This window comes from Ixodes scapularis, unplaced genomic scaffold, assembly GCF_016920785.2.
Source record: "Ixodes scapularis isolate PalLabHiFi unplaced genomic scaffold, ASM1692078v2 PGA_scaffold1__304_contigs__length_218370807, whole genome shotgun sequence".
NCBI classification, from domain to species: Eukaryota; Metazoa; Arthropoda; class Arachnida; order Ixodida; family Ixodidae; genus Ixodes; species Ixodes scapularis.
The window spans coordinates 208435669-208457465 of NW_024609846.1; the positions used below are offsets into that span (position 1 = coordinate 208435669).

Here is a 21797-nt window from a genome sequence, read left to right on the forward strand (position 1 = left end):
TTTTGTAGAGTAGAAGCATTAAAAAAGTATATGCAAGTTTTTTACAACCGCAGAAATATAAGGGAACATGGGAAGGCTTTAAGTGACTTAAAAGAACGATGTCATCGGTGTGACGTCGGCAATCGGCAGAGACAGAGCAAGGTTCTAGGAAATTGCTTAGTTGAGCACTATGTGAACAAATATAGCGAACTAAAAAAAATGATTATAATGCAATTAAACGCAAAGGTGCAAGAGCTGGACAAGAATGACGAAAATAATCCCTGGAGAATGGGAACAAGAGGGTCAAAGACAAACATAAATCCCCAAACACAGCTAGGTGACCGGCGAGCGACTGAAAAAATCCGCCTTGTACGGGTATCGAACCCGGGACCTCTCCATTACAAGTGGAGCGCTCTACGAACTGAGCTAACCAAGGTTTTTTTTTTTTTTTGTTTATTGCCTTTTTTTGGCTTAGGTGACAAACACATATCACATACAATAAAAAGGTTAAAACAAAAACCTCAAAGGCTATTGTGCACATACATATATCAAACTCATCAAACACCTTCACAGACCAGTGATGGTCGCCAGCTCCTCAAGAAGTCACAAAAAATCTGGGGGTGGCTGCTGAACCTTAAACATTTCTTTCAAAAAACACATCATTTCAACAAAATACTTGTGTGCGGGACGCACGTCGACGTCCGCGTGTCTTACAGCCGTGCGGCAGCGCCACAAGCTGTTGAGACCGACCAGCATGATCATGTCAAATGGTACAATGTTGCCTCGTACATCAACAGGCAAATAACGAATTCCGTGAGGTGTTAACGGTAGGTCCTTTTTAAGGGTCATTTGAAGGACGTCCCAAAGGAACACTGCGTCCCAGCAGTTAAGAAAAACATGTTCTATTGTCTCTGGCATTTTGCAAAGTAAACAGGTTACAGGCCATGCGACGGGAATACCTTTTTCCTCTAAGAAAACTTTGACCGGCACGGTTTCACTGTGTAATATAAAGAAAAAAAGATTTCGTGAAGGCGGGTACCCTCATTTGCTTGACACGCTTCAAAACATCTTGACCGCTTTCTGCACTGTACAGGGAACGGTACAGTGGAGTGGGTAAAAGGGAAACGATCAAGTCTTTGGTCAAACGCTTTCGCGACGCACTGGACAAATACTCGAGCGAAAACCGCGTTGCCAAGAACCGATAAGCAGACACAACTTCCTTCAGAAAACCGCGTATGCCATAACTGGAATGCCATATCAGTCGAGACAATAAATTCGGGCAATGCTCTGCATAGCCGCACCTGAATGACTGAACGCAGTAGAGGGTTCTTCAGGTCCCTTAGAAAACAAAACTTATTAACGAGTTGTCTGACAAAAAGATGCGACAGACCCAGCCCACCATCCTTGACACGCCGAAAGAGATTAGTTCGGCTTGTTCTCTCCCAAGTCGAGCTCCAAATAAACACAGCAAAAACACGGTGTATGCGCTGGATGTTGACCCGCGAGCAGTGCAGTACCTGCAGCACGTACCAGACCTTCGCAGCTAAAAAGGCGTTGCACACTGAGGCACGCGCAAACATTGAAAAGCCTCTCCCCCCCCTTATCTGCCCTTGCGCGCCAGCGCTTGAGCTTCTTCATTCCAATACTCCTCGCTGGCGCGGTATTGTTCCAGTGGAACTCCAAGATACCGCACTGGCGTGTCAGACCACGTGACACGTTCAAAAACAGTGGGCTTGGCGGGCCAATCTCCATGCCAAAACCCCTGACACAGTTTTGCCAATTTACAGCACCGTACGTGCTCTCGCAGAACTTCTCTGTTAGTTCTACGGCTTTCTTTACACTCTCTTGGTCAGTACAAAAAATAGCCACATCATCGGCATATGCCAAAAAACGAACCTCGGTTGCTTGTAAATTAAAGCCGCGTATATGCCCACTACGTAACACACTCAAACAATACGGTTCTAGAAAAATACAAAACAGCAGCGGCGAAAGCGGGCATCCCTGCAGCACAGAAGAATAAACTGGGATACGTTCACTCACACTCTTATTCACAACCAGACGGGTGGCGCAGTTAAGGTAAGCCATGCGTACCCCATCGCACAGCACCGAACCTAAATTAACATATTCTAAGATGGAAAAAAGAATTTCGACGCGGTCAAAGACTTTCTCGAGGTCTATCTGTAGCAGCGCAACCTTTTGTTGGAAATCGTCGCAACACTCCAAAATGCTTCGCGCTACATGCACGTTTGTAACAATTGTCCTCCCCTTAATACCACAGTTCTGGTGAGGACCGACTATAAGGTTGATCACGCCTTGTAGTCGTTCCGCCAGCACCTTCATCAAAATCTTGTAGTCCACATTCGACAGAGTAATCGGGCGCACGCTCCAACCGAGCGTAGCTTAACTCGATCCTCGCTCTTGGGGATTAAAACAGTATGAGTAGACAAAAAAGACGGGGGTAAAACATTAAGTCGGAACGCCTCGGAAAAAACACAGTGCAAAAGAAGGAGCCTACACGATCTTTAAACACTTTATAAAACTCCGCTCCGAAACCATCAGGCCCAAGCGATTTCCCCCCCTTCAAATCGTCTATTGCCTTTTCGACTTCACCTAACGTGATAGGCTGTTCTAGCCCGTCTGCCAGCTTCGGCATGAACGGTAAAAAAAAACTCCGAAAATCGTCCCTCTTGGGTGCGCAATAACTAAAAAGTCCTTCGTAATGCTCAACAAACGCTTTTTCGATGCTTTCCTTGTCACTAGACAACGTACCCCAATACAGAATTTCACTTATCTCGGATTTGGCGGCATATCTTCTTTCAATGCCAACTGCCCTTTTGGTGGGAATCTCCCCATCAGATATGCGTTTCAAACGCGCCCGTACAACTGCCCCCTGATACTGATCAGTATCTAGCGCTTCTAGACTTACTGATTACCAGCTGAACGTTAGGAAAACCGACGATTAGAGAAAGAAACACACTGCTGGCTGGTAATCAGTAAGCATGGATAACCAACCGGCTCAGCTACAGGCCATCACCGCTTCTAGACGTTTCTTTAGACTGACGATGTCATCAGCGAAGAGCCCAGGCGATAAACATTCTTCGTGCAATAACTCTTACAGCAGGCCATCTAGTTCCTGCCCTACCTTTTCCTTCTGGTGTTTCAAAATACTTGAGCGTTCAAGCGCTATCATTTTTACATTCTGTTTAAAAAGATCCCACTTTACACCAAAATCGTTCTCCTTGGCCCTTGCCAACTCGTCTAGACTTTGACGAACTGAATTAACGAAATATTCATCGCCAAGGAGCTTAGTCTTACATTTCCAGAGATTCCAATCAAACTCTTTCGGCTGCTCCTTAGATGCCCATAGCATAAGAGAAACGAGGCAGTGGTCACTATATGACACATGATCAACAGCATACTTTTTACACAATCTCAGCAATTCAAAAGAAACATACACTCTGTCAAGGCGAGCGTGACTTGCTCCTTGAAAGTGTGTAAAGAGCAGAACCCCTCCACCAGACACGCAGTTGGCAACGTCTTCTAGGCCGTAGCGTTCGACCATACCCCCCAAAAGTAAAGCACTTTCATCATGAAACCTTCTGCTGTTAGACCGATCACGAGGCACGCACACACAATTAAAGTCCCCTAGCAAAATAACACGCCGATCGGTCCGAACATACTTCTCAAAACTCTAAAAAAAAACCAATCTTTCATCGATTCTATCCGGTGCGTAAATGCACAAATCACGGAAAATGTTACTAGAAAAAGAAAAATCACAGAGGACAAAACGCCCTGACTCATCACTAATAACCTGCTCTACAGTAAACAAACCCTTGCGCAAAAACAAGACACCCGCCAGACGTTCCGACAGCGTGACTAACACAAACGTCGTACCGCGACTCAAACATCCACACCATGTTCTCCGTCTGTCTTTCGCCTTCCATCTTTGTCTCTTGAACCGCCACAATATTGAGGTCGTGCTCAATAAACAGGCGGCTTAGTTGGCACTGCCAGAGCCTTGAACACAGTCCCCGTACGTTTAAAGTGCCCACGCGCAAAGACTTTTCTAGCGTGCTTAAATTCTAGGTTGGACCAACCGGAAAGAGCTGCGTTTAGAAAAAAACAACTGTGTGAAGAAGCCTTTTACAACAGTAGACGTGACAACTCAGTTCGGTTGCTACTCCCTGCGCTGGCGAGACCTCGACCGTTCACGGTTAAGTCCCCCGTTGCCAACCCACTCGCGCTCGAGGCGTCGCAGTTCCCTGTCGGCGATCTTGGAGCTTACGCCTTCGTGCCGTCGCCTCGCCGCTCCGGTCTCCGCGTCCTTGAGTCTGCCGTCGACGCCACCTTCGCCCTCCTTGGGCTTGCCGTCGTCGTCACCCTGGACCTTGACTTCGTCATGAACGGTAGTCCCGACGTCTTCGTCGACATGGTCCTTGCCGTCATCGTCCCCCGGCACGGCGGTTGCCGCTGGGAGGTCTGGAGTGTCCGTCACCTTTTCAGCCGCGACTTTTTCGACTACCTCGGGGGCCGCCTTTTCGTTTGATGCCCCGGGCGAGGGTCTTGGTTTCGCCTCATCACAGACTCCATCGTTCTCTGCGGGCCCACCCTGGGTTTGCTGGTCTGTCGGCGTCGTCGCTGTTGCTGCTCTCTGGGCCTCGAACACGTCCATGCACTCGGCGTCGTCCGACACCACGGCGGTGTTGTTGCCAGTGACGCGGGCGTACGTCTTCACGCACGACGAGGCCTCGTGTCCGAAGGTCTGGCACAGGTTACACCGGGGCACCCTGCAGTCTCGGCGTATGTGCCCCGCTCGGTGGCACCGGAGGCAGATCGGCGCACGACCAGGGACGACGACCAGGACGTTCCCCCCGCGGATCCGCAGCTGGTGTAGGAGGTTCTCCAGGGAAACGCCGTCCTTCAGCGTAATCCGCATCACCAGCGTGGTGGACTCGACGTCGACAAAGCCTGGCACTTTCCACTTTTCCCGGATGATTTCCTTGACCGAGCCGAAGGGCTTGAAGGCACGACGCACCGTGTTCACTGGGACGTCGAACGTTACCCAGTGGAGCTTGATGCGCAGCTCCCTCCGACTCGGGTCTACGAGATGGCAAAAGCGGCCCTTTACTTGTAAGCTGCCTGCTTCCAAAAGCTTGGTCTTTGCTTCCAGTGAATGAAGTTTCAACAGCCAGACGTGGCTCATGTGGAAGGCCCCCAGACTAGCCACGCCTGGCAAAGCTCCCACCTTGTCCAACGGTTCACGGAAGTCTTCAATCCGGTAGGGTCTTCCTTGAACATCAGCGTGAAGAATCACGCTGAGCTTAGCAGCGTCTCCGGCGGGCAGAGCAGGCAACAGTAGACGGTAATCATTTGGCGGAAAAGAAACGGCCGCCGCCTCTTTCGGGGAGTGATAGCGCCGTCCGCTCTGGCTGAAAGCCGGAAGTGGAATCGAGCTAACCAGGGGTTAGCTTTCTTGTTGAGGCATGTGCCACAAGTTATGTTTGAAAAGAAACTTGTACTGTTTACTTTTAGGGGAAGCACAACAACCCCTCCAGCCCTGGCTGGTGGCACACTTCTGGAAGTCTAGCTTTAGAACGGAGGAGAAATGCAATTAAGGTCTGACAATGACCCTACAGGTGATGATTGTGAAGTCTTATTTCAGCTGTCTTGACTTGTCCGTGAGCTTCCTACAATACAGCTTAAGATCTGCAGCTGCATAATCATTTCTTTTGCCACAAAACCTATCATGTTTTTTTCTTTCTCATTTAACCAGTGGGTAAGGACTTACCCTCCATTTGTCCCAACGAGCGTTGTAAAGTACTTAATTAGAAGTAAATGTAAATTGGAAACTAAGTACTCTTGTTGTACCTAAGGTACAAACCTCGTTACTCTTGTCGTACTTGCATTTCTTGATATATGTACAGAGCGCGACACTGGTAGCGCGAGCAAGCGATCGCTGGTTTTTCCAGTTTTTCTCTTTGAAACCAAGAGATGTCATCCAAGTTATTATTGCTACGGAAAGAGCTGATTTAGTTCTATAATCTAAGCGATACAATTTCGTGCTCGCTAATACTATGTAGAAGTAAAATGCGAAAATGCGCCGATGTCGTGTTCGCGCTAACAGTGTCGCGATGTGTACCTATAAAGGTTTTGCAGTAAATTGCAGTTATGTAAAATTACTTTTTGCAGGGTTTACTATTGATTCACGCCATTTCATCGAAACACGTTCTAGAGAACGTGCACGTTTTATCGAAACCCGGTTTAGAGCAAGCGGTGCTTCAATTTAGAAATGCCGTTGAACGAGAAGAGGTCACTGCTTATAAAAAAAGATGAGACAGTTACCACTCCCCTTAATGCCGAATTAGAGGGCAGCACTTAAGGAGGAGGAGAGAAGGATACGGAGGGTAGGGTATGCCCCTCCCCTCCCCCTCTCTCCTCTTATTTAGCTAGAAATTTTCCCTACATTTCCTGCTAAATTCAGCGGAAAAAAATTCCCCGCAAAATTTAGCGGGGGATTTTTCCACAAAATTTAGTGAGAAAAGTTTCCCCTAAATTTAGCGGGAAAATTATTCTGCTAAATATAACAGGGAAATTTTTCCGCTAAATTTAGCCTGAAAATTTTCCGCTAAGCATAACGAGAAAAATTATCCGCTAAATTTAGCGGGGAACGTTTTCCGCTAAATCTAGCGGGGAATTTTTCCGCTAAATTTAGCGGAAGAAATTCCCTCCTCCTCCTCCTTCCTCGTAACCCTCGTGACTCACACCTGACGTCACATGTGACGTCATTATGGAAAACGTCCCATAATGCAACGCGCGGTTATGCCGACGGCGACGGCGACGCCGCTCATGCCGGATAGTGGCGCCCAAGAGCTGCGCTCTAAAAGGCTCCCCTATCTTCGCGCGTGTATCAGTAGGGATCGTGTTAACTCCCCTAGGCCCCCCCCCCCCCCCCCCCCCACCCCCACCTTCCCCCCATTTACGCTGCTTCGCTGCGACAGTCTGCAGCGGGTCATTACAAAATGTTAACCGCGGCCGAACTCGCAAAAAGGAGGCTCATCGACATTTTTTCTAGACTGACCTTTCTACTAGGCGATTCGATTAACTGGGAATGATAAAACGGCGTTCGCTAAAACGAGCTTATTTAAACCGCATACCTCCCTTTTTTGCAGTTACTTATCTATCCACTTGAGCAAAAGGTATAAACCAATAATTGTGAAGTATTAACACTATAAGGTGGAGCGGCAATGAAAATTTACTCAGATATTATCAATATAAAGATAAATAGTCTATTTTGCTTAGCATTACCCCTAGGTTCACTTTGACAGCATAAGGCTCTGTGTGATCTTCGTTTTTGCACATGCAATTAATGAATCGTCATAACTAATGTTGTTTTGACATAATGACACACGCAAGTTACCCTTGGCTTTTTGTTCAAGTGATAAATATTGCCGCGCGCAGGTAACCGAATAGGCATCGCGCTCGTGGCCTGACGATTCGTCTTCCGGTTTCCGAAGTGGAAAGACGCATCGTCATAAGCTCCGTGGAACGGTTCCGTGAGCCGATTCGTGGCCCAGATAGTGCGTTTAATGCCCTCCGCTACGTGGCGCTTTTCTGTTATTTGGTTAAAATTAGTTAGAACTCTTTCTGTGAGAAGTGTTTATTTTTTAAATTGTTACGCTTTAGAATTATGTAAAGTGCTTAAAACGACTAAATGGTTTTAATCTAATACGTCACAAAAAAAAAAAAAAACACGTGATGAATGGCGCTTCCCATGGGGTGCCGTGGGCCTGCCCGTCTGCTTGCCTGCACGCCGTCGCATCAGCATCATTCTGCATGGCCTCTGCTCGTCCGCGCGTCGTTCGTCTGTGCGTCGGTCGTCCGTGCCGTGGGTGCCGTCCGTCTGTGCTTTCTGCTGCAGCGTGTTCGGTCGGCTTTGTATCAAACAAGGTGACGCATTACCGCCCGCTTGCTCGCATGCTCGGTGTGAATTTGTGGAGCCGAGCGGCTTAAGCTTGTCGCTCTGTTGTTTCCGTCGGGCTGTCGGGTAGCAATCGTGTATGTACACCTCGATTTTCGATGAGATCGTTTTGTAAAAGAACTTGACTTATGACCCTGCGCACGACATTGTCTATGAATTTACAAATAACGGTGTCGGACGGTGTTGCAGATAGAGCCTTGGTTGTTGTGCTCTCTGGAATTTCCAGGAGGTGGGTCCAGTTCCTTGCATACACTGTTGTACACACTTCAACACCGTCTTTTGTTATCCGCAGTCTCTTCATTCCTCTTGTTGCGGGAGCTTAATACTGTTGGCTTCACAGTAAAGGCTGTGGTTTGTGATCTGGGGGCTTCAAACGTAAGCTTGGCCAACCAACTTCGTTTGTCTGTTCATAAACCATTTTTGAAGTTGACAACGAACATGTTTACTTTACCTTTGATGTTCCGCATCTCATAAAAAAACCAGGAACAATCTCCAAGCGCGCAAATTTCGCATTGAAAATGGGGTCATTGAGCAGACTCATATTGTTGAAATTCATCGTTCTACATACGAGATGAGGTTGCGATTGGCTCTAAAACTTACTGAGAGACACATTTCTCAAAACCCTTTGAGTAACATGAAAGTAAAGCGTACCGCAAAGGTATTGAGTGTTTCAGTCTGTCTCGCAGTCCTATCCTTTGTTTATGCTACGGTGCCTGGATCGCGTCTTCGACTGGTGTGTTTAGCGTCCTATCCCGCCCATACATCAAAAGTGGTCCCAATATGGCAACAAATGACGTCACAGAAGCCGGAGTGTCATGCTGTTGCCTGTCGCGATCCTGGCGGTTGGCCGTAGAAATGCTGGCGAAAAGCACGAGCGAACGCGAGTGTCGCTGTCGTCACGGCGTCCCAGGCGTCCCAACTTTCGGCTGCTCCAGCTTACGTGAACTGTCACGGTGGAGAGCGACCTGCAGCAGAACAGGCGTCTGCCAGACGTACCACAACTGTTGGGACGCCGCCAGGGTCGGGACCGGCGACAGCATGACACTTTTATGACGTCATCAGGCGGAAATCGAGGGACCACTTTTTTGGCCGCGGTAAACACACCAGTCGGAGACGCTCTCCAGGCACCATGTTTATGCCAAGGAGCTTCCTGAGGCAGCCATGGCTACAGCTTATTTCTGCGAGAGGGTGGACAGACTTTTGATTGCCTTAATAGCTCACAATTGAAGAAGACAGGGCAGAAGTTGCGTCAAGCCATTCTGAAAGGAGAATCTGGGGTGCTCGATTTCCTTCACGAGCAACTCGGATGGATTTCAGCGTGGGAGTTCTCAAGTAGGAGGTAACCACAAACCATCATAGGGTGGTAAGTTACTATAAAGAGTGTTCTTATGCTCTGGAAGGAGATTTCAGACAGCCATGACTTTAAGTTCTTACTTACACGATGCCTGCAGCAAGACCCACTTAAGAACGTCTTTGGAGCCATATGAAAAATGCTGGGCTGCAATACAAACCTAAATGTGTATCAGTTCACCTCAGGACTAAAACACATACGGGTAAAGAAACTGTTCAAACTGTCCAACAATGGAAACGTAGAGTCTGACAAGGCTGACCTCTTGAAGGAGTTGCCAATAGTTTTGCATCATGAAAGTTCAATTGCAGACAATGTGGCATGTCTTTCAATTGATAACTTCCCGCCACTAGAGGATATTTCTGAGCTGACATCCGACATCAAGTCTAACAGAATTGATGAATCGTGTACTTATTACGTTGAGGTCTATTTGATCAAGCATTTCATTGAACAGACAACTCACAGTTGTGGCTGTTCTCAGCTGCTGAGGGAAGAGTCTGACAATTTGACCAGGCCTCACCAGTACTTTCTTGTGTTGAAAGCACACCATGTGCCTGGAAAACTCTCCGGGAACCTAGTACTACTATCACAGGTTGCCCTTAATTTCATTCAGCAACTAAAAAATCTCTTTCCTGCCGTAATAGAGAGTGTGGCGCATGTTCGAGTAGTGTGTTGTCTGCCTTGTATCACACATTTTCAGGACTGGGTAGTTTAACTTTGCTCAGAGTTTTTAAACATGTTTCGCAGAATACGCTTGTGTTGGCATGTTCGATTTCTTAACTGGAACTGGGACAAAGACTGATTGCACTCCTCAGTTGCTGGTAAGGAACTAGACAAGTTTAAGTCTTAATACTGTATTAACGGAGGCTGTTGTCAAATCAAAAACAGAAGGTGCTTACTAACTGAGCGGTGCACCTCGTACTCCAAACATTTATTTCCCTTATTTCCAACAAATGTGTATCACGGCCCTTTGCAAAAGTATTTATCCACTTTCTACAGAATTTCTATAAAAGAATAATGTATAGAGGCTATAGATTCGGAAAAAAATGCATCCACTTTTGTATCCTCTGTCTATAGTCTCTTTAGCAGCTTCTTTTTTTTTTTTTTTACGCCATACTCCCTTTCTGTCCAAATGTATTTCTGGGAATGTTTAGGGACATTGAATCTTGTCAGATTCTGAATAGAGTTCTCATTGTTTGGTAATGGCTCTCCCACAGTGTGTTTCAGGCTATGTCAATTCGTGTGTTTTATATTAGCCGGGAATTGGGAATTTGTACTCTCCGCTGTATGTTTTGCGGTCTTGTTATACTCTTATAACTGGTGATGATAGGGATGTATTATTTATTTCTGCACTTACTTCCTGTGCCCGACTCGTCGTGAAAGTGAAGAGATTACTCAGCATGTTCCCAGTGGAAAGTTGTTGTTAAGTTGGTGGAGCCAAAAATCTATTACGAAGTGTACGATATGCCGAACTCCTTCATATTCATTTTTTTTTGTGAATATCTTTTCCGTATAAAACATACAGAGCGTCTGAAGTAGATCATGTTTATACGAATGTGGTCCAATAAAACGTTTTCGAATCACTTTCTGTTGTTGACCCCAAAATGCTCCACCAGTCAGGACCCAATGTGGAGATTGTGTAACTTCAATATTTAACTGTAGAAAAAAGCAAACAAACAAGATATACACCTCTGTTTTGTTAAGGAAAATTTTGTTTTTACACATTATGCACGCATTCTATCGTAAAAATGAAGTAAAAACTGCGTCAACATAAAAAAAAAGAAGCGGCTCCGGGAGCCGAGTAGCTCCGGAGAGCCTAGCGAGGAGGGAGGCGAGGAGGAAAGAGAGGGAAAGAAAAGAGAAGAAGAAGGGTACCGGAGAACCGAAGCAGAAATGCCCAAACCGAAACCGAAACTAACTTTACCGGAACCGGAAGCAGCTTATGCTTAATGCCGCCTGCTAGGAGCGCTAGCTGTCACTGGTGTATCTGGGCCGCTGGGGACCATTGCAGTGTCCGCTCTTTACCTTGTGTATATTACTCTGGTTCTAACGGCTACTGATAGCCTTGGTATCTCGGCTGAGCGAAGCAACGAGGGTTATCGGATCATTTTGCCACCATAGCCAATGGACGTTCACGCCTTAAACTCCGTTTTTCTGCGCTGTGATATTGGTGCGCGTCCCTACCGCATGGCCTGCCTTCGTCGCCGAAGGACAGGCCATATCCGTAAGGAATGCCGTGTTCCTCGATCGCTGCGAGAGCTTCCGACGCTTTGGGCACACCAGGGAGGAGTGCGTGAGGACGTATGCAGACGTGGCGCGCTCCGTAATGGAGGACGACATGGCAGAGCACGTCATGGACCCGGCAGAAGCTGAAGAGGCGGCAGGTGAAGCAACTAAAAGCCTGGAGCCTCTCCGCTGGGGCAGCGCAATCGCAGGCACTTCTGTCCATCCTCCGACAACATCGCTCGCCGCGGAATCGCCAACGGCACGGTTGTCGCTCAACCAGCAGGCAGCGAGCCAGCACGCCGCCTGTTGCCCCTTGAACCTAGTCCAAAAGGCGACGGCTCACAAGCAGTATCGGAGGCCTTCGTGGACAAGGAAAACGAAGAGGACATCGCTGACGGCATGGAAGCTTTAAACGGCTCTGCAAAGCGAACTATGGAACCACCAGCAACGCAGAAGGGCGGCTATACTTCGTCTCACCCTTCGATGGACTAAAGGCAAAAGCTACGGACCGCCAGATCTACTCATAAGTCACTTAATCGCGCGGTATTTCGTTTCGATGCACGTATCGGTGCCCGCGTCTCATGTCGCTGATGGATATGGGCGGACAGTGGTTTGAATCAAATAGCACTGAGTGACTCATAAGTTTTACATTGCGAAGAAAGCCACCATATACGGGCTCTTACGGTGTCGAAGCTATAGAAATGATGCAAGCACTCTTTGATTGGGAGCATTATTCGTCCACCCCGTAATCAATGTTAGGCATGTTACAGATTAGCGTGGAACCTGATTGGACCTGGCGGCCCGTGGCTTTGGCCTTTTGTACATCGTAGGATGAGACAAAGTATAACCGACGAGTCTTCAGGTGATGGTGCAAGAGAGATGGCGGACGGCGATGGCCAAGAGGGTCCGTTACCACGACGGACCTCAAGCTCCATCGGTTAGTCAAACATCTAGGGACCACCGGTGAATTGTATGGCAGCCGTGGCTCCTGGAACCTGTTTCACAATGCAAGTAAGACGGACAGAAATTGCGGTTCAGTTTGTGCCAGGTGCAATCAATTTGTTTAATACTTGCTACCTTTTCGGAACTGGGTCGATTCCAACAAAATTAGCATGGCTCTCAGTTTCGCCACCTTAAATGTTCGGGGGTTAAATTCGAGAAGAAAACAGTACCAGTTGCAACGTGTTTTATCTGATGAGCAACCAGATTTCCTTGCATTGCAAGAGACGAAAACGGAAGCAGATAACGACATTGCTGATGCGCTGAAGCCTTTCTTTTTCGATACGAAGTGTGCGTGGGTCACGCCGTGGGCTTTTCGGGGGGATGCTTTTTTTTCCTAAAAAAGTCTGTGAAACTATAAAACCTTCATGTAATTACAGACGAGTACGGTCGTTTTATCTGTTGTGATTTTACAGTGTCAGGCGACAGTGGCGGATAATATGTGTTTTTGCACCTAATAACGTCCGGGAACGAGAACAGATTTTTAGATTCTTGTGCGATTGTGTGGAATGCGATTAGTTTGTGGTTTTAATGGGCGACTTTAACTGTGTCTGAGATGAACGCGATAGAGCCTCGCCGTCGACGAGAAGCGATTGTAGCGGGGCCCTCCTAAAAGATATGGTCTTCTTACGTGGGCTCGATGACGTAGCACCTTGAACGGAGCAAGGAATGAATATCGATACACTCATTTTCAAGCCTCCTAATGCACCCAGCTGGACCGCATTTATGTGTCCGTTGACATTATACGGCAAGTACACGGATATCGCGTTAAACCGATATTTTTTACCAATCACTGTGTTGTAACCGTTCATATAGGGAACAAACAAAACGCGAACTCTAAATTCAACTGGAGGCTTTAGAAAATCAACGCCGCACTTCTAAAAGATGAACAATTTATGGCTATTGTATCCGAGCTCCTAAAAGAGGCGAGGGAAACAGACAACGGACTAAATGAATCTTGGGAAATTTTTAAAGAAAATGTTAAATTGGCCGCAATTGAAAGGTCTAGCAATATTAAGTATCAGCTTACAGCTCGCGAGCGTCAACTGCAAAGAAACTTACAGTCCCTTTACCAAGCAGAGAGTGCAAATCCTGGCGCAGGCATTGAGGATATACGATTTGTGAAGTCAGAATTAGGAAAGTTATTACCAAGAGAAATATAAAAAAAGGCAATTGTGCGTTCACGGTCAGAAAAGTCTTCTTGGGGAGTAACCGGCCAAGCGAGCCTTGGCTGACGAAAAAAGGTATGCCCTGAAATTTACAGAATATAATATAATGGGGAGATCAGTGGTGATAAGGATGTTATTGAGAGCGCCTTTGTCGAATATTATGGGCAACTATTTGGCAAAAAGCCGCCTCCAAAAAAGTTTTCAAAACTAGACTAATTTCTTTTGCTCATACCTCAACTAACTGATGAGACTTCATAGGATGGATGCTTGGAAGAGTTGGTGAACCACACTTGACGGTGACTGCGCTGTCACCGTCAAGTAACTAATGAGATGAAAACATGGCTGGTAGGAGGTATAACCATTGGTGAAGCTGAACAAGCAATCGACTCGTTAGCACGGCAAAAGACACCGGGTCCTGACGGTCTTTGCGCGGAGTTCTACCAATTGTTTAAAGGGCATCTCCGCCGTAATTTTTATAGCCACCGATTTCTATAAAATTTTCACCATGTATTTGCATGCCCTTCCTGAGCATGTGTACGAAATATCTCGGAAAAATATTAATTTTCTTAGAAGAAAATGAATTTTGAAATTTACACGTCCACACCCAAATCACTTGCTGCCGCCCTACTGGCAACACTGAGGAAGAGCGGCACACGGAGGCTGCCATGATGGCACTGACGTTGCCGTGACGTCACATGTTGGTCAGGGTGCTTGCTTTGGAGCTTGTTGGTGCTAGGACTGTCTGGTTTTTGCTTATTTTATCGTTTTATACAGCACACGCGAGCGCGCGGATGAAATGCACGTTCACGAAGCCGAAGCTATACATGCGCAAATGATGTCTCAAACGACGCTTTTACAGCGCGAGAATGGAAATTGAGGTTACAAGGCCCTAACGATCTTCCGTCCCCGCGCTCGTGCCTTCTTTCCATGGGGAGTTTTAGTAGATAGTTATCAGGGGCCCGTTCCCCCTCCGGGCGCGCGCTAGAGCATGCTTGGAAGTGGCGGCGCGATCTCGCGCTACGGAAGCGTCGCTTGAAAACACGGTCTACTAAAACCGTCTATTGTCAGACCCCAAGATATAACAAAAAATGCCTCCAATTAAAAGGCATAACGTCGATCAGTTTTTTCTTGGCGTGCTAGCAACAAAAACTGCCTTACCATTCCGCTTCGGAAGCGGCATCTGGGTCCACATGGCGGCGGATCACGAATGCAGCCGCCGCTGGCGCTTCCCTCGGAGGCGATGCCGACGGATCGTATGAAAACGGGTTATCGACATCGTCCTCAAAATCTAGCCGCATATCCTCATCGTTGCTCGATTCAGACGAGCTTGATGAGTGCATTTTCATCCGCGGCACGAACACAAAACAGTGACCTGCTGCCAGGCTGGCCAGGCTCAAACTGCACACGTGCGAGTGTTTATACCATATGTGACATCACATCGAAATGGCGGACCAGTCGAGTGGCAAGTTAGTTTCGGTTTCGGTTTCAGCGTATTTTAACGATTATAAATTATGTAAACAGTTTTTTCATGATTTAACCGCTGCTATAGCCTACATTTTTAGTACCCTTTCCAAAAATATGTTTCGATAAAAACGCTCAAATTGACGGCGGAGCTCCCTTTAAAACAGAAATTGGCCCTTTATTATTTCTTATCGTTAGAGAGGCATACGATAAACAGAAACTGCCGCGCTTATTTGCTAAAGCCCACACAGTCTTAATTCCACAGTCGGATGACATAGTCAAGAGACGTAGCGTTAAGGGTTACAGGCCGATTACGTTGTGTAACATAGATTATAAAATATTTAAGAAAGTCCTCACGCGCAGACTTCAAAGCGTTATGTGCAGTCTTATCGGTGTCCATCAAACCTGCGGTATAAAAGGACGATCAATACAAACTAACATGCACGTTGCCAAAAGCCTATTAGAATCTTCAGAGGAGGACGGCCAAGTGGCCATAATTCAACTCGACTTGAAAAAAGCATTTGATCGTGTACGACATGACGTGCTAGAAAGGATTCTGACACATGTCATTGTGGGGAATGTTATCACGAAAGGCGTAATTCTGGCGTACAGAGGATCCACTAGCAGGCTTGTGCTAAACAACAATTTATCAAAAAGTATACCGGTATTGTCATCAGTGAGACGGGGCTGTCCCTTGTCGCCCCTTTTGTTTTCCTTGTACTTGGAACCTTTCTGTTTAAGACTGAAGTGAGTAAAAATATTTGAGGATATACTGTAAACATGGTAGAGATAAAAGTTTTGGCGTACGCAGATGATGTTGCCGTTTTTTGCACTGAAAAAAAGAGTGTAACCGAAATGATAAAGGCAGGGATGGGCAGTATTTCAAATACAAGTATTTGAAATACTTATTTCAAATACTTTGTGTATTTTGCATTTGTATTTAGTTACAAATTGGGTACTGTATTTGACGTGTATATTTAAATACTAAAACGTGGGTATTTCAAATACAATTGTAATAAATACAATTTTGTGGGCGAAAATACATCCCTCAAATTTATTGTCACTGTCCAGAGCAGGAAGGAAACTACGTTCTGCACCGAATGCAGTGTCTCTCAATCAAGCACAAGCGTTTAGTGACTTTCTGATTACGGCGCTAGTCCAGGGCAAGAATAGTGATGAAATCGACGTTCACGGGCAGACTGGCTAAATAAGTGCCTGTGACAACTTGTGATGCTTTCCAGCCTGATTTCCATCCATATTTTTGCCTGGAACATTCTAAATGCGCGGGTCGTCCAGATTTTTGTAACTGGTGCGAGTTGCAACAATAAAAAAATATCTAGCTAGTGCTGCGCGCCTTGGTCGTCTCGGTTCTTTGTTGGTCTATACCAAAATGTAATCGACAAAAAAAGCTGCTGCTTGAAGCTCTGTACTTCTTTCGCCTATTACGTCCAAGCTGATTACATTTTTTTGTGATTATATTTCTATTGCGTTACTAGAGCCTCGCACACTAACTCCCGAGTGTGCGATGCAAAATTAAAATGAGATACCCAGAAACCCGTTGCAGGGGCCCTGGAGTCGCTGACGCAAATTTTGAGGAATGTATTTGGAAAAGTATTTGGAGGAGACCAAATACATTTGGTTGTATTTGTATCTTGTATGTAAATGTTTTTTTGGAAATGTAATTAGATTTGTAATGAAATACATTTTTGACGAAGTATTTTGTATTTGTATTTCGATACATATTGGCATGTATTTTGCCCATCCCTGGATAGAGGTTACAAAGGAGTACTGTGAAGCAGTGGCGTGCACAGGGGGGGGGGGGGCCGAAGGGGCCGCGCCCCCCCCCCCCTCCCCCCGAAATTTCTGAGCGCGGGGGGAGGGGGGGGGGAGTGGGTGAGGTCACTGACCTCTCGGTTTCATCAATATCAAAACGGTGCTGTATATTTTTTTTCTAAACAGCGGAGCCAACTTCGTGGAAAAGTTGTAAAAAAAAAAAATAAAATAAAAAAGGAAGGGAATGCACTATGGCATGTAGGGCATAGTAAAAATAATAAAAAATGTGTAGTTTTAATATCTTTCATTAATATGACTGAAAAATAATCAATTAACTAATTTATTGATTGATTAGTCTATTAAAGGGTGGCACTCAGTCGGATTAATTTGTTAATGAACCTCCCATCTCCAATCAAGATTCAACGCTTTATGAAAGCCCTGGATTGTGCGAGATAACCAAAATATGTAGGACTAAGGGTTCTACAAACCACAGCACTAAGATTATGGAAGCATCTGACTTAATATTCAACGCTTTGCTGAATTTCCACGCGTGTGAAACGATACAACGCAGCCTTTAGTAAGAAGGAACAACAACAAAAACGTTTAATAAAAAGGGTCCAGCTCGAGGGGACCCCACAGATCGCGGTAAACCTAATCAAGGCTGCGCGATTGGGCGTGTAAGCTGCGGCCTCCGCAATCTGTTTTTAGCGTATGTGTGTGTTGTTGCTTTTGCGTTTTCTTCGGTTCCAATACAGTTTTACATAACGGTCGTCGCAAAATAGCCGGCACTGAGGGAATTCACACACACACACACACACACGCACACGCACACGCACACACACAGATATATATATATATATATATATATATAATCGGCCGCATATCCCATTTGTTAAATAAAATGTGAGGTAGGCTGCGCTGCGTAGCGTTACTCAGGAAAGACAATACGTCACTGCTTCTCGCGCATGCGCAGCGCGGCTCTTTGGGAGCCACGCGAAACTGCTCAACCTCGGCCAGTGTAGACAAAAGAAGCATCAAGGGACTTTAGTCGTGACGTCTTTTTCTGCCCTTTGTGAAAATAGCAAGAGTGCGCGTGCATAGCTTTGGTAGGCGCTCAAGATGCGCGAGAGCGGAAATTCTCACGGCTCCTTTTGTGACGTCACGCTCCGGGAAGGAGGGCCTTCGGCGGTATACTTTTGAAAATGAGACTGGTCGACCTCACCTCATTTGTGTCAGTGTATACTGAAGATGCCACCTGCATAGGTGGCGAAACGTCTGTACCTTTTGTTATTAATTTGTTATGTTAAGTCGGAGTAAACCTTTTCAATTCTACTTTTATAGCTTCGCGAGTTCCTCTCGTGAAGTCGCCAGGGCTGGCATGTCGTCGCCACGGAGCGGCCCCGTGTTCCCCGTCTTAATTGTTCCTCGAGGACCCCCGCTCCGGGTGCGTACCATGCGCCGTGCCACGCTCGAGCACAGCGGGGCCCCTCGATGTTTTGTAGCCTTTTTTTATTTTGAGAAGAAGCGTCGGTACTGTTCTTGCACCCCGATGAGAGGTTTTCTTGGAAGCGGTGTCCGAAGGTTTTTGGGAGTTTTCGGGGGTATGTGCACGTGTCCTTTCTTAATTGGATTTTGTATTGTATATGCTTGTTTTGTACCGCGTGGCTCCTCCCACTGGTCTAAAAAGAGCGATATCTGATTGGCTCCTCGGATGGTGAGCGACACGGTTCGATCTCGAGGCGAATAGCTTTTGCGTTTCTTGGTGAAACTTCAAGGAGAGTGCGTACTGAGAGATGGTGACATCCGTGGCCACATGGCAACGAAAAGAACATTGCTGGATGTTTGGCTACGGGAGCCCAAGAAAGCGGCTGTTGAGAAGGAAAAGCCACTGGAAGTGTTGGAAAACATCGGGATCGCGTCAGTGGACCGTCTCAAACCAAGAAGCACCGAGAAACCCGATGAATCCGGTAGGCACAATTCTTATACATAGTTCTCACAGACGTCAGCGCCATTACCAGGTACTGACATAATTTCGGTTTTGGGATCGGTGCCGGCAACGTTGGCCGCTGCTGTGTTGGCTGGACGTTTGTGGCGCACACAGCGCACGTTTCTTTCTTCTGGTGTGCGGTCGCAGTGGTGCAGTCATGCCGCTGTGCGCGATGTCTCCGTCCCCCCCCCCCCCCCACACACACACACACTCGCACACATTTTATATATAGCGAGGTCCACCCTTAGAGGGAACACGCGGACGCACGTGGCCTGAGGGTGTTCGGCGCAGGCCCACTCAGCTCCAGAGGCGGTGCTAACCCGGCGTCGCCTGCTAGCGCGGCCCGACTGGCCAGGTGGAGACGCAATGAGCGCCAGATGCACTGCATGCCGCCTGTCATCCGTGTTGACGGCTACTGGACTCTGAGCCCAGCATCCAGTATGGCACGGAGCGCCAGAAATGCGTTAGCGTATTCCGTACACTTCCGTGCTCGCTGCCAAACGGAGAAGATATACATTGGTACCACTACTCCGTTATCACTTCGTTTATTTTTGGTCAACAAGTCAGTGGTTGTGAATATATCCAGAAAACGTCAGTCTCGTAATGAAAGCCCAGTGGACTATAAGCGTAGCCTCGTATTTATATTACTTTATGACGTTTTGACTAGTGCTACTAAATAAGGTACGCTTCAGAGTATTGACACTTGGCCATTTTGTGTCTTAAAATCATGGTTGCCAGTTATCTGAAGCTTTATCTGAAATCACAGCAAACGCTTTTCCGCCCTCCACAAATGTTTAAACAGTTCGCGACAAAGCAAAACATTATAACATGACCTTCCTAACACCGAATCTAATGCTGAGGAAGTCGCACTTTTGAATCATGACGATAGGCAGTTGCGTGTCCTCTGCATACGAGCCAAAATGGCAGCGCCCACAACAATGTCGGGGAACGGAGAGCCGATACTCTAAGCTCAGCTCATTTAGTGGCTCTAGTGTTGACCTCCAAAGACGTATGCAACCAGCCCTAGCCAATGACGCTTTTATTTCAAGACTTACTGCTTCTTTTTCGACCCACCTTGTCACCCAACCGTAACAATGTATTTTTGTCTCTCTGTTAAATACTGCTCCCAGAAATGAACAGCAGTTCGTACTTCGACCATATTAATATTCGTCAATTTTCTCTTTAAGGTGGCGGCAGGTGGATCATGTGCGTTGATTAAATTACCATTAAGTTAAAATAGCAATATTGGATTATTTTACCTACAAAAAATATTCTGCAGGATCGTTGGACACTCCCAGCCTCGCTTCAGGAGATAAACTCGACATCGGCTGTTACTGCGAGACCAGATGCAAGGGCCTAGACGACTCAGTGAAACGCGACCTGCTTACTAAGCTATGGGCCCCAGACAGCAATTACAAGTTTCCTGCTGTCCAATCTGGAAAGGGCTGGAAAAGGAAGTTTTAGATGAGCTGGCTGCAAAGATGGCCTTGGTTGACTTACACGCATATCCGCTCTGGAGTTTTCTGTCGAAGTTGCGTGCTTTTAAGTCAGGGGACCCTAGGCAAAGGAGATCATGTCAAGCCTGGCGCACTTATAACGGCGCCTTTCACAAACTGGAAGAAGGCCGTGATAAAACAGTGAGTGCGCAGGCGAGCTGGTGGACATTGATCATGATGTAGAAAACCTGAGACTGGGGTAAAAGCCTTTCACAAACCGGAAGAAGGCCATCGAAGTGTTCAGTGTCCACCAAACAAGTAAGCACCGCTTGGACGATCAGGTGTCCGTAGACAACTTTCTTCAAACTACATCTGGAAGCAGGCAGAACATCTTGAGCCAGATCGACAACCAAAGAAAACAAGCGCTTGAGAGTAACCGCAAGAGACTTGTGCCTGTGATAGACACCATCGTCTTCTGCGAATAGCAAGGCATTGCACTGAGAGGCCATGATGACTCGGGACCTTTGATGCTCGACAAAGACCCAGAAGAAAACGATGGAAACTTCCGAGCTTTGCTACAGATGAGAGGGAAATCTGAAGATGCCTTCCTTCAAACCCACTTAACCACGGCCTCAGCGAACGCAGCGTACATCGGTCCTCGTACTCAGAACGAGCTAATTGACATTTGCGGAAATATTATACAAGACCGCACCGTCAAGAGGGTCAACGAGGCCAAGGCCTTTAGCGTACTGGCTGACGAAACGATGGATATCGGTGGTCTCGAGCAAATGTCCGTGTGTTTCCGATACGTGCAAGATGATAAGGTTCGTGAAGAGTTCCTTGGGTACGCTCAAGTGCATGATCTCAGCGGCAGGGCACTGGCAAAAGAAATCAAAGTTTCTGAGCTGCGTGGGAATTGATCTGCGATACCTGAGAGGCCAGGGCTACGATGGGGCCGCAGCGATGTCAGGCCGGCTGAACGGGGTCAAAGCTGCGGTACTGGAGGAGCACCCATCGGCATTGTTTCTGCACTGCGCAAGTCACTGCCTCAACCTTGTGCTATGTGATGCAGCCACAGTTCCCGATATAAGGAACTGCATGAGCACGGTCAGAGAGATTTGTTCATTCTTCCGCAGCTCTCCAATCAGAAGTAAAGTACTGGTAGACAAGGTTGGACTCCTTTGCCCGGAGTCCCGGAAGAGGCGCCTTGTGTCGCTTTGTGAGACGAGATGGGTGGAGAGACATGGTAGCATATTGGCAATCATCGAGCTGCTGGAACCCATTTCTGCCACTCTTCAGCATTTGGTCGAGAGCGGAGCTTCAGACAACGCATCTCGGGCACATATGCTTTTGCTTTCAGCATCATCCAGTGCATTCCTAATCAGCCTGCACACAGCGGCTAAGACTCTTCCGTTGGCACTACCCCTGTCGAAGACTGCAG

The 21797-nt window shown here is 47.0% G+C and overlaps 1 protein-coding gene across 1 annotated transcript; it reads right to left on the reverse strand.

Moving 5' to 3' along the window:
- Nucleotides 1–4219: 4219 nt before the first annotated feature.
- Nucleotides 4220–20865, reverse strand: LOC120837093 (the record flags this gene model as incomplete). The annotated part of the gene is made up of 2 exons (XM_040206272.1): nt 20635–20865; nt 4220–4897 (listed from the first exon to the last, which is right to left on the reverse strand). Coding segments are annotated over exons 1-2 (909 nt in total), but the record flags the coding sequence as incomplete, so codon positions are not given.
- Between the last annotated feature and the right edge of the window lie 932 nt (nt 20866–21797).